Source organism: Helicoverpa zea, chromosome 17 (assembly GCF_022581195.2).
Source record: "Helicoverpa zea isolate HzStark_Cry1AcR chromosome 17, ilHelZeax1.1, whole genome shotgun sequence".
Classification (NCBI taxonomy): domain Eukaryota; kingdom Metazoa; phylum Arthropoda; class Insecta; order Lepidoptera; family Noctuidae; genus Helicoverpa; species Helicoverpa zea.
In genome coordinates this window covers 6,731,143-6,743,182 of record NC_061468.1, presented here as the reverse complement: position 1 = coordinate 6,743,182, position 12,040 = coordinate 6,731,143, and the positions used below count along the sequence as shown (strand labels likewise).

Below are 12,040 nucleotides of genomic sequence, written 5' to 3'. Positions count from 1 at the left end.
TTAATTATTTTGTCATCCAATTGGTTGGCACTGTATATACTTTTATTAAGAGCTAGAGAAAAATAAGTTAGTTTAAATTGTGAAATAATCTGGTTTTCCATCCGTTTATTTCTGACCAGATTCTTCTCACCGCAAAAATACGTCAATATTTCACGTTTTTATCGATATAAAAATAATATCACGTGTTTGTGATTTAATAATAATCGTATTAATTAAATGAGCCTATTAATCTTACAAAAAAAAAAAAACACACACACACCTACAAAATAAATTGAGTCACGGAACCGGTCACTATCCAGCCAGTATGTTTCTGACCTGTTTTTTTCTCATAAAATAATAAGCGATCTAACGCGTCATTTATTTTGCACGCACGTGTACCGACTTTGAGTCTGCGATGTGCGGATAAAGTAGTTGTAGTAAAAGGTTTTTTTTAAGTTCTATACAGTAACTTATGCTAACATTATTAAGAGGTAAAATTTGGAAGTTTGTATGTACTGGGTAATCTTTAGAAACGCTCTGGTCGGATTTCCGAAATTCTTTCACTGATAGAATAGGCTATATTTTAATCCCGGTATGGGCAATAGTTCCCACGGGAAGCGGGCTACAACCGCGGAAAAACGGCTAGTTTCTTACAAAATGATAAAAAATCTGTTTTGTTTTTATAAAAATGAAATAACAATAATTATAGCGGAGCAATTTAAACAGACGTGTTTTTCAAAACAAAGTTGTGATTCAAGTTCCCACTAGACTGACCTTCAAAATACTAGTTTATCCCATCACGGTGAATGGCTTAGCAAAATTCAAAATATAAATTAACATCTAGGTATTTAAATAAGAATAAAAACATAGGTGAGAACATCCTCTTCGGTCTACGAAAGAGTCTGCAAGAAAGTCTGACTGTGTTGTCTTTGTACGTTGTTAATTTATTGTCATCACAGCCGAAAGACGTCCACTGTTGAACAAAGGCCCTTCAAGCTGAGGGGATTTTCCCATACCTGCGTAGTGTGCGTGTTTGGTCAGCGCAGTGTGGTATAGTTTCAGCTTCAGAGGTGCTGCTGCTCATCTTCTACCAAGCCATTTAGTATACCACCTGCTGCTGTGTGGTGTTCATAAAGCGACCAGTCGGTCGCTAGAGTATCCTCAGTTTTTCAGCAGGGTGCACGACTTGTGAGGTTGGCAATTGGGGCAGGACTTTTTATCGAATAACGCTTTAAATTACTTTATATATGAGTGCATGTCGTAGGTCTTTCAGATCGTGCACAAAATTGCTGGAAGGCGCTATGTAGTACAGAAATATGCTTCATATCACAAATGTATTTTAGTTAGACTGTATATTCTCACAGGATTCCTTACAAGTCTCTCGAATTACTAGGATCATATTTCTACACCAGTGCATTATCCTTTCTAGACGAAGGCCAGAGGTTGTTTACAGCTACTTTTAAACAGGACACAGATTTAATACTACATATTGACACTTTTATGTCTGCTGTATTAGCAACAAAATAAGGCGACTCCAACATCGTTGGAAAAGGCTCACAAGATGAAGATGATGATAGTAACAAAATATATTTCAATTGTGGTATTAGTGTCAGACTGATAAACGCTGTCGAATTGAAAACCTCCTTTTCAGAAGTCGGTAGAATAGTGATGTAGGTACTTCTAATGCTTCATTTGGTTAACTAGGTAATATTTATAAAATAACCCTAGAGGAGGATAATGACATGAAATGACGCAAGGGACTGCCTATGTCATGTCGTGCGTGATATGTAAAAGGATTAGATGAAGATAAGATTTTCTTTTCCTTATATGCTGGCTGAATTTAAATACTTATTTGACGAAACGGTTTTATAACGGGACTCTAACTGACGAGTTTTTCCTACTCATCAGTATAGTAAAATCTGATACTGAATGTATTGAGAACCTATCTGTGCTTCGTTTGAAGTATCGAAAGAGATGATTTCAATACTTCTTATTTTCTTCTGTTTTGGCTTAAGCAGGTACTACTTACTAAATACAATTTGTACCTACCTCATCATCTCGGTCAAAAAACGTCAACTGTTGAACATAAGCCTCCCCCGTTAATTTCCTAAAGGGACCGAAGCTTGGTAGCGACCGGGATCTGCATCCAACCAAAACGTACACAAATAAGCAGAATAAAACAATTATTTTCTAGATATAGGCCCATTTATTTACTTAAACAAGTTTGACTGAAGATAACCTTCAATGAGATCGGTCGCTCAACTTTGTGTGATCAAGCATTTTGTACAACCAAGGATTTAACTGGTTTCCCACTGTTGGATATGAAGGTTGAGGTCAATGCTATTTTCAAGGATTTCAAGACTTAAAGAATATTTAAGGGTTTGTTTGCGTAATAAAGGATCGTGTACGAAAAATATTTGTAAGTGCGACATACTTACCAAAATTGATGCGTATCAGTTTTTCCTGTCATGAACAAAAAATAAGGTTCATCAACATTTGTCTGTAGGAATTAGTAACCGGTTTTTGTTTGTTTTCATGGTCTTTTTATAATTTACCTTATACGCATATCGTACCAAGATGATGATTATGATGATTTCAATATAAATGGCGTGAAATAAAACGCCCGCAAGTGTTGATGGGGGCTGAAAAGCGAGATCTGACTAAAATCAACAAGTCAAGAAATGTTTGTGTTCTAGAGATGTCGTAACTTTTTGGCACAATCGTGCAGCCCAATTAGGCCTCGGCCTCGAATTTTTCGGGCAGCGGGGCGGCAGCGGCGGCGGCGCGGGCAACGAGCGGTGCACTCCAGTCAAACGGTGACCTCCCGCGCCGCCGCCGCTGCCGCCCCACTGCCCGCAAAATTCGAGGCCGAGGCTATAAGGAGTATCCTGGAGTGACCCTTAATTGGTTGAGTCAGATTAATTCGGCATTGAGACTCTGTATTCTTCTAAAGTATGCTTTATTTGGTCAAGTTCTATTTTAGAAGGCGGGGAACATAAAAAGGCCAAACACTAATCCTTCATATCTTGATCTCGTTATCACGTCCAGTATCAAGATCTGTTCAAAAAATGTTGGTCCAGATTCGTGAATTTTTCTTGTTTAATCTGTTAGAAGTGAGTTAGTTTGATGTCAGTCGTGACTTTCCTAATCTCAGGCTGAGCAAAAAATTCCCCACATCTAAAAAAAAATCGCAAGTACATAAAGTGTATGCTTTGAAAGGTTTTTGACCACTGCTTGAAGAGACGTCGCGGCAATGGTACGAAAGATACGGTAAGAAGACACGTGGTGCGTTTTAGTCAGTAAAAGACTGACGCTCCCTCACGCTCCACGTCCACGCACAGCGGGAGGGGTAATTTAATGATTTCCCATAAAAAATAGCAATGATACTTGTAAAAAAATGAACAGTCCATTTCTCCTTTAATTTTGTGATTGCATACGTATTACTCAACGGCAATGACATTGCATTAGTGACACTGGGAAAACCAATTTCTGAAAAAACCCTCAAATTACCAGCTTTTTATTGCAAGCAAATATCTAATGCTAATAATGTGCTAACGTTTCTACTCAAAATCGATCAGTTAATGACGTGTCTATTTGTTTACGTTGAAACTTGCTTGGTTAACAGTCTTGAACTTGATCCTAGTCACACATAATGTCACAACTGGTTTGAGAATATTGAGTCGTAAAACACGTCTCTGAATATGAGCTTAATATTGTGTGAGAGAATTTGCGAAAACAAAAATGATTCAACCGTTACGGTAGGCTCTAGATAGGCTCTCTTGAGGATATTCAAAGAATTTGTTTTGATAGGGCTATTTTTGAAAAGAAAAACAGTTTGGGGTGGATTTTTTAAAATAATTAAGCAGTATGTATTAAGCAGTATTTAATAAGTAAAGAAGCAAGGAAATAGCTGATGTCTGAGCCTGTTCACACAGATTCCGTTGATGTTTGATGCTCTACTAATCGAATCTCTCTAATACTTGCATTGAAATAAAACCTACTTACATATATTGAATGCGCCAATCTAAGGGACTAAGTGGTCAATGGACATTTTTCAAGAAATTCACTAGTGAAGGTCTAAATGAAATAAATACCAAATTATTTATTTCAAAAAGAAAAAAAATGACTTTTGAATTTAAGAGGATTCTTCTAGTGTATGAAAGCTCATTTATCGTAAAAGGCTGTAGCCAATTTATTAAAATTTTATCTAGGTGCGTCAAAAAGCTCCTTAGTGAAATTCAGGGTTGAATTGCTAAATTACTATCACAAGATAGTGTCATGTATAAATCTGCTATCACTGTTTCTGTAGGTGCTTGCAATAAATCCTTACGTAGATACACTTGGGTAAATAAATTTAAACATTATTCAGTCAGTCTGTATAAGAAGCTTTTTTTAACTTATTTTCTTGTATAAACTATAAGTGGATACTCAGAGTGTATAGTTAAGAGCGTCCTTAGTTGTTGAGAAAACAAGCATGAATGATGCACCTTTGTTGCAGTTCTTAGCAACCTGTCACACCCACGCAGTGGCGTGTCTGAAGAGCGTAGGTGTAAACAAAGTGCTATTGAACGCATTGAACAGTTTTTGTAAAGAAATTAACAAGAAAATAGATAACTACACTGCAAACTTTCAGTTAGCTTATAGTTTGATTGGGCTTACGAATAAGTATGGAGATGAAGCAAAATCAGGTCAGTACATTACGAGTATATTGACAGGAACACACAAGTATCCTGCCGGTTTCAAACTGACGTAATACAAGTTTCATCTGATTTACCTTTAAAATAAACTGTCCGTCAACCAACGGGCCAACTATGGGTCGTCGACAGCTCATCTGCTGTGTAGGGACTCTAAGCTGTTTAAATATTGTAGCTTAATTCCATCAGACGCTTTTGACTGTATTGAATACAAGGCTAATAAAACAAATCAAATGATTAAAGAGTGATTCTTCCACTGATAAATAATTTACTGACCATTGTTTCCTAAAGTAAGATAGAGGTAAATGAGAATTAACAGTTTGAGGCGAATTATCTCTGATAATAAAGGGGATGCCTCAAGGCTTAATTCTAGGTCCTCACTGATTGATGACTCTTTTAAGAGAGATGTCGGTTTAACTGGCTTAGAATCCAACAGTAAATTAACAGTGACATGAATATTTGTAGTATCGACTAATATTGTACATATTTTACTGTCATCGGTCGATAAATCAACACACTGAATTGTAAATGATGAAAGAGTTTTTATGTGCATGGACTGTTGATGTTGAAGACTTGAAGATTGTATGTGATTCATGTAATCGTTGTCAGATTCTTCTTCTTCTCTCAAAATACCATATATCAAGTTATAATAATATTTTTAGTCAAGTAGTTGTTTTTTGTTAAACAATTGTTTACTTACCAAAATTCTTTGTTTGCTATGCATATTAAGTTGGTGAGTACTTTAATTTATTTTACTGGCATGTTAATGATGTTATTGACAATTGGTGGAGCACTGATCTTGAAGTTTTCTTGTGTTTTCCCATCTTGTGGTTATTTAGCCAATAATTACTAAGCGATTGCAAAATATATTGCATATATTGTGCAATTTGGGTGATTCCTAAATCTATCAAGGTTTAAAGAAATCGGATTGGGTACTTAAGATCTGAAAACACTCTGAATATTCGAGCCACTATGGTTGAGAGCTCGGACGTCAATTTACTTACATCTTATTATTTCGTTTGAGATCCACTTTTTCAGTGAAGCATGCAAGCAGGTTTTTTATAGATTGTTTATTAAAATACACCAATTGATAGATATTCAATAAAAACTATGTTGTCCCATGAGTTTTTACTCATTGATGTATTTTTCTCGTCTCCAGCAAACTAATGTTGCTTTTCTTCATGTGTTCCTTGATGTTCGGAAGATGGACCAAGGAAGTCATTGCTTGGACCTTTTTCGAACTTCGCATTGTCACTTTTCGCATATCACAGCGCATATCAATATAACAGACTTAAATCCAATAACGACGTCTTTATGAGTGCCTCATAGAAGAAAGAACATCTTAAAAATATTTGAGTAATGAGTCTTACAAACCTACAAACATTTCCTACTGGGTATTTTCCTATCTATAAATACTACAATTGACAGTAAACTTCTTGACGAGTGAGTACAGTGAAACAAAGAGTCGTATATTTCTGGAGTTTATAAAGCTACCTGTTTCTAATCGATGTAGGTATGTAAAGATGGGTAGGTAAAATACATGACATTGATATTGGTTAACGTCGTTATATGGCTATTCATCCGATCCTCTAACCTATGGTAAAAATCTGTACTATCACCGTATCTTTCAAATAGGTATTCTGCACTCGTTTAGCGTACTATCGTCCCAGTTTGATGTTCACCCTGGCGAAATTGCTATTGCACTAACTGCCAAGGCTCAAACCTTAAACCCTGGCATTAGATATCTACCAATAGAACAGACTCAAAATCATATTTTGTGTAGGCTAAGCACAGGATCAATGTATCAAGCACGCCACTGATTAATGAGATGATGTTGAGGAGTATAATAGCTAATTGTCTTTGAGCAAGCTACTTTTTTTTCTACGAGTAGAGGCTATGCCCAAAAGTGGGGTTGTATGAGAAAATGTTTATCATTTATGACACCAAAAACTCACTGAATCGACATGAAGATTAGGACTACACTAGACCGATTTATTACTTCAGCTATGCATTAAAATGGTAACTGTATTGAATAATAGACACAGATGTGCTTAAACTTTATAATTTAACTTCAAAGTTATAGATATCATCACAGATGTAAATACCAAACGGAATTCATGTACACTGCACTGGTGTTAACGTCCCCAACCGCCGCCGCCTCCATAGCCGAAGCCGCCTCCGTAGCCGAAGCCGCCGCCGCCACCGAAGCCGCCGCCGCCGCCGAAGCCGCCACCGCCTCCGTAGCCGCCGCCGCCACCGTAGCCTCCGCCGCCACCCCATCCGCGGCCGCCGCCCCATCCGCGGCCTCCCCATCCACCATGCCTGTGGCCGCCGCCCCAACCTCCCCAGCGGGACTCATCGGTCTTCAGCGTCTCATCGCCTCCTTCTACTGCCACCAGGAGTGGTGCAGAGTCACTGGCAGCTACTGCAGCCTCCACGGGGATGGCTGACGCGTACGCCACGCATGCGCATGCCAGCAGGCCGACGCATATAAACTGAAAAAGAATAAACACAGTTAATAATTTGATCAGAATTGTCTAAAGTAAATGGGGTGGTTAGGTGAAGACCGCTTTGATAAGCTTAAGTTAGGTTAAAAAAACATTTTCAGTTATAAATATTCAAAGTAAAATTTAAGATTAAAACATTTTCCAAGCAGGAATGTTATGTGAACTTAAAGTTAAATTTTAAGAGGGAACAATTTTATTTTGTTTATAAGCTCGTAATTACTTACAGTCTTCATTGTGGTGAGTGCTATGTGGTAATGTTGTTGGTGTTCGCTCGTAGACAAGTATTTATATACGCGCTGGAGTCGCGAGCTACTCCTCTCTGACTCACGCCGGGTAAATAACCGCTACTCTCGACACATTACTATGCAAAATTTTCAAAAAAGTATTTTCCAAATAGCACCTACGTTTTTTTACTCCACATCAAACGTTTATCGTGAACACTTTAATAAGAGTATCGATCAAAATTGTTATAACAAGTTCAAACTTAGTGACAAAACTGAAGCAAATTCATTTCTATAGGCGGATGTACGCATTTTTGTCATAGATGGGTAATCCTGAATGTACAAGCATTTTATTATTTACATTGGCATAGTATTTTAAAAAGTAGTAGTCGGCCCTTATCGGAACTGCTTTTAGAATGAGGCTGACCCTAACCTTGATAGGTAAGGACAAAAAATAAGCACTTAACGGGACATCACGTGTAATAACTTGACAAAGATTAAAGACTTCGCGGAGTGACGATTAATGAATGTATGATTACATTATATTTTCCCATAATATTTATTTTTTTGCTAATTGTGGAAAAGGGTATTTACTCTGCGTTAATCGATCTCATTAAATACAGCTATATTTTATTCCGTTAGGTCAACCATGTCGTCCTCTCTGGGAGGTTTAAAAAACAATTGTTTTACCTATTGACAAGGCAGCAATCTCCTAAGATTTCTTTTGTATTTTTGAAAATAATGTTATTTTACTGACTCATGAAACCATAAATTCTCTACTTGCGACCTACTACCGGAGCACCATACCCCATGCCTGGTAACTCTCGTTGTCAAGCTTCTGATTAACCATTATGAAAACTGGATCTAGCCTTGAATACCTTTCAGGTGCATCTTTTAAGACATTCCTAGTTAAGACTTAAAATTATGGAGCTGAAGCGTATGTTTGGTCAAACATGCTTATCTCTGAAATCACTCGATCGATTTGAAAAATTATTTCAGCGTTCGACAGCCCGTTTATCAAGAAAAGCTTTAGGCTACTTTTTCTTGGGTGGGCGAAGTGGTTCCCAAAGGAATCTCGTGAAGCTGTGAGAAACCTCTACTTTGCATACGTAATTGGGAAAAACAGCCATTTGAATGAGTCTACAATTAATATGCATATGTGTTGTTTTGCACTCTTGTGTATGATGACAACGATAATAATCACTTATATCATCAAGGTAAACCACATAAGTACAGATATTTTTGTAACGCATCCACGTATTATGATGCATATTTTGAATCATCCTGAGAAGACATCTCGATAATAGATTAACACCAGCATCCGTATAAAATTATTATTGTGTATTTGTCTCGCCTCAGTTTGTCATCAATATCATAACTGAGCGTCTTAAAGTGTTGAAATAAATAAAATACTGTATGAGCTCTAAGCTCTAAGACAACCCATTATGTCACCTTTATTTTTTTTCAGCTGAGGAAAATGCCTGACGCATACAGCCACCGCCCGGGGAGACGGTGAGGTTATGTGGGGCTTGCACCCACTTAAAACCTCAGCTTTTGTGCCGTCTTCTGCCTTTTAGAGAGGGGAACTCATTGTGTCTCCTACTAACTAGATTCAAGATCAAAAATATTAAATTGGTGTACCTAATAAAGTATATATCTATCTATCCAAGCTCTAAAAAACCCGGAAAGTGCTGGCTTAGCGATAATTTCTAACCTATCTGAATCTGTTATGGAAAATTCAAATAAAATATTTAAAAATTCCACGAAGTGAAAACCCACAGATTAACTTCCTAAATCAAAAAAGCTTATCCATCATTCTCCTCATAGTTTATTGCACAACGTTTCAGATAATCTTCAAGCGTTACCAATCTTCCGTCATCATTAATTTCAAAGTTATTCATAGCAAAGAAAAAAACTGCAGAGTGTAATAGTTTAAGGAAAACTTTAGTATTCCCTTTTTTGTGCATGATTTGCGGTTTTTGAGGTTGAACGAGCTTTGGTAGGTGTTAAAAATATTAATAAGCAATTTAACTATGACGTAATTAATTTAGATCGTAGGAAATCTTGTCAGAACACGCTTTGTTTCTTATAAAGGCACACGTAGAATTCAGGACTTCTCAAAAACCGTGCATCGGAGAACACGTTAATGGTCCTGCACCTTATCTCCCCGATTGCCGTCCCTTCGAACTATGAGAGTGAAGGAATAGTGAGTGCACCTGTGTCTGCGCAGTTGCTCGTGCACTGTAATATTATGTCCTGCGCAGCTGGCTGATCTCATTTTATGAAAACAGCCACCGTTGTCGATATCGGATAGGAATACATCATCATCTTCATTCGATATCGTTTGTTTACATCACATAATTGTTCCATCATTATCTAGAGTATGCCCAATAAAAAATTGAGCATGACTTGTCTTAATTTTCATTCAGGGTCCCAAAATACGATGTCATGATACGTCATCATGATTCGGGCAGATTCATTAATAGTTATAATGGATTAGGAGCTGTCAGAATTATAATAGAACAGGTAGCAAATTACAGAAGCAAGTCATTGATCTTCCTGGATTTTCATAGAACATAATAACCATTAGTTCTTTGACGAGAGTCAAGGGTTGGTAAGATGTTAAAGCCATTTGAATAACCTTGTGAATAAATAATCGAAATAAAATATTTATTAACGGATTGATGGTCACCGTTTATTATTATTTGAGAAATATATTCCAAGATACGTAATTAGCAATATTTGTTCAAAGTGGTTGTATTTCCCACCGATTGTTTATTTAAATGCTGCGTAATAACCCAAGTAGCATTCGGGGTTCTATATAAGATGTCTAGTCGTTCACATGTACTCTACAAGCTGTGTATGTCAGCTGTACATGAGCTGTATAGCTTGATATAATGCTTTTATTGAACCAGTTTGGGCACAAATTAGACAGCCTTAAGTTCACTATGGCTGTACATTAGAAGTATAATAGCATTATAATAGCAGTTTAAGTAGTAACATCGGACTTAAGGCTGACTTACGGCACTATATGGAACGCAGTGTGAACCATTCAACGTGCATGAGTGTAATAAAGAGTAATAAGTGGCTAAATACACAGCCTTCACAGTTAAAATCGGACAAAAGTACTCCAGTAAGCTACCTTAAATTCACTTGTGTCCTAAATTATTTCCACATTTTCATATATTAGTTTGACAATTGTAAGGAGTGCATGGATTCGGGGCAAACTAACTCCGGCGGATTATTATTATAAAATAACATGCGGTAGTACCTGTTTTATATACTATATCATGTTAATGCCATGGGAATGCAACTTTATCGTGAAATGTATACATATTGACAATTAAAATTTTCACGCGCCTCTGTAAAAACGCTTTATTCATTTTGAAATATTTAAAACTGGCTGAGAGGAAAATTTACATCTTCAGTTTTTGATATTTTATTGGCATTATAATTATACTACGGTAATTAATTTTAACATGAAACCAAAACTCATTCGCTCTATCTGCGTATTTTGTGATAAATCTGCATTAATCTTGTAGATTTATTTGGTAAATATTTTAGGTTACGTAGAACAAAATGGTGGAAATGAAATACGGCTATGTGAACTGTTATATAGCCCTTCTAACAGCCTACAGTCCACATGTGAATGATTTAAACACCTCTGTACAGATAGTAAAAAAAAGGTTATTTTAAGTATCACAAACAAGTCCTAATACAGCTACTGGCTGTATAACAGTCTAAGACAAGTAGACATAACAGCCTTTGGCTTTATAAATGACCAGAAGTGTTCTGTTAAAATGCTAGCTCTATAACATCGAACAAGTAGGCCGTTAAACAGCGGTTGCCGTATCTCTACCCTACTATAATGCTCTTAGTCAGAAAGCTGACTAAAGGATAGTTGTTAGAGTAATATAACACCCATAACCGTATAAAAGTATTACTCTACACTCCTGTAAGTCCCTTAGACAGGCATAGGTGTAATTAATTACAATAATGCAGCTAATACATCACGAGTGAACTGTAGTAATGCTTTAAGTTCACCTGTGAACTAAATGTGTACTCTTAAATGGAACAAAATGCTACTTGGGAATCCTATTGAAAAACTAATCTTAACTATTGAGCTAAACAAAACCTTGAGACTAAAATATAGGCTAACAATAAAGCTTTTGGGAACTGAAATACTCAAAACAATACTTAATAAGTTAGTGCAGATTGAATAAATTAGTGATAAGGAACAAAAACAGACAACAATGTACAGACTCAAGGCTTTTTCCAAAAAAAATGGGATATCCTCGATAGCTGATTAGAAAGGCTTCTCTATTAGACAAAGGTAAGGTTGAGGAAGTAAAAGTAAACGTTAGGTACGGTGATATGCTACTCATCAAGGACCTCAGAAAAGACCTACTGTTTGTAGAAAATCATCGATTATCATAGCTATTGAGGTGGGTCACAATAGGGGAGGGCTTATCCTGTTGAAGTAGTAATGTAAATAGATGGTATGTCTGGAAGTTAGGTGTATAGTTTTTTTTAATAGGTCGCGGGAAGTATTTTTTTCAGAACACACGTCAGATGGTATGAAATAGCTCGTTAGATACATGTATGTTAATACACCAGTTAGGCCTCTTTTAGCTTAAGC

At 36.7% G+C, this 12,040-nt stretch overlaps 1 protein-coding gene across 1 annotated transcript; it reads right to left on the bottom strand.

Annotated features, from left to right (window-relative positions):
* Positions 1–6,719: 6,719 nt before the first annotated feature.
* Positions 6,720–7,550, bottom strand: LOC124638227 (glycine-rich protein 2-like). The gene is made up of 2 exons (XM_047175125.1): positions 7,405–7,550; positions 6,720–7,168 (listed from the first exon to the last, which is right to left on the bottom strand). The coding sequence occupies exons 1-2, from the start codon at positions 7,411–7,413 to the stop codon at positions 6,809–6,811; spliced, it is 369 nt and encodes a 122-aa protein (XP_047031081.1). The 5' UTR covers positions 7,414–7,550; the 3' UTR covers positions 6,720–6,808.
* Positions 7,551–12,040: the final 4,490 nt, after the last annotated feature.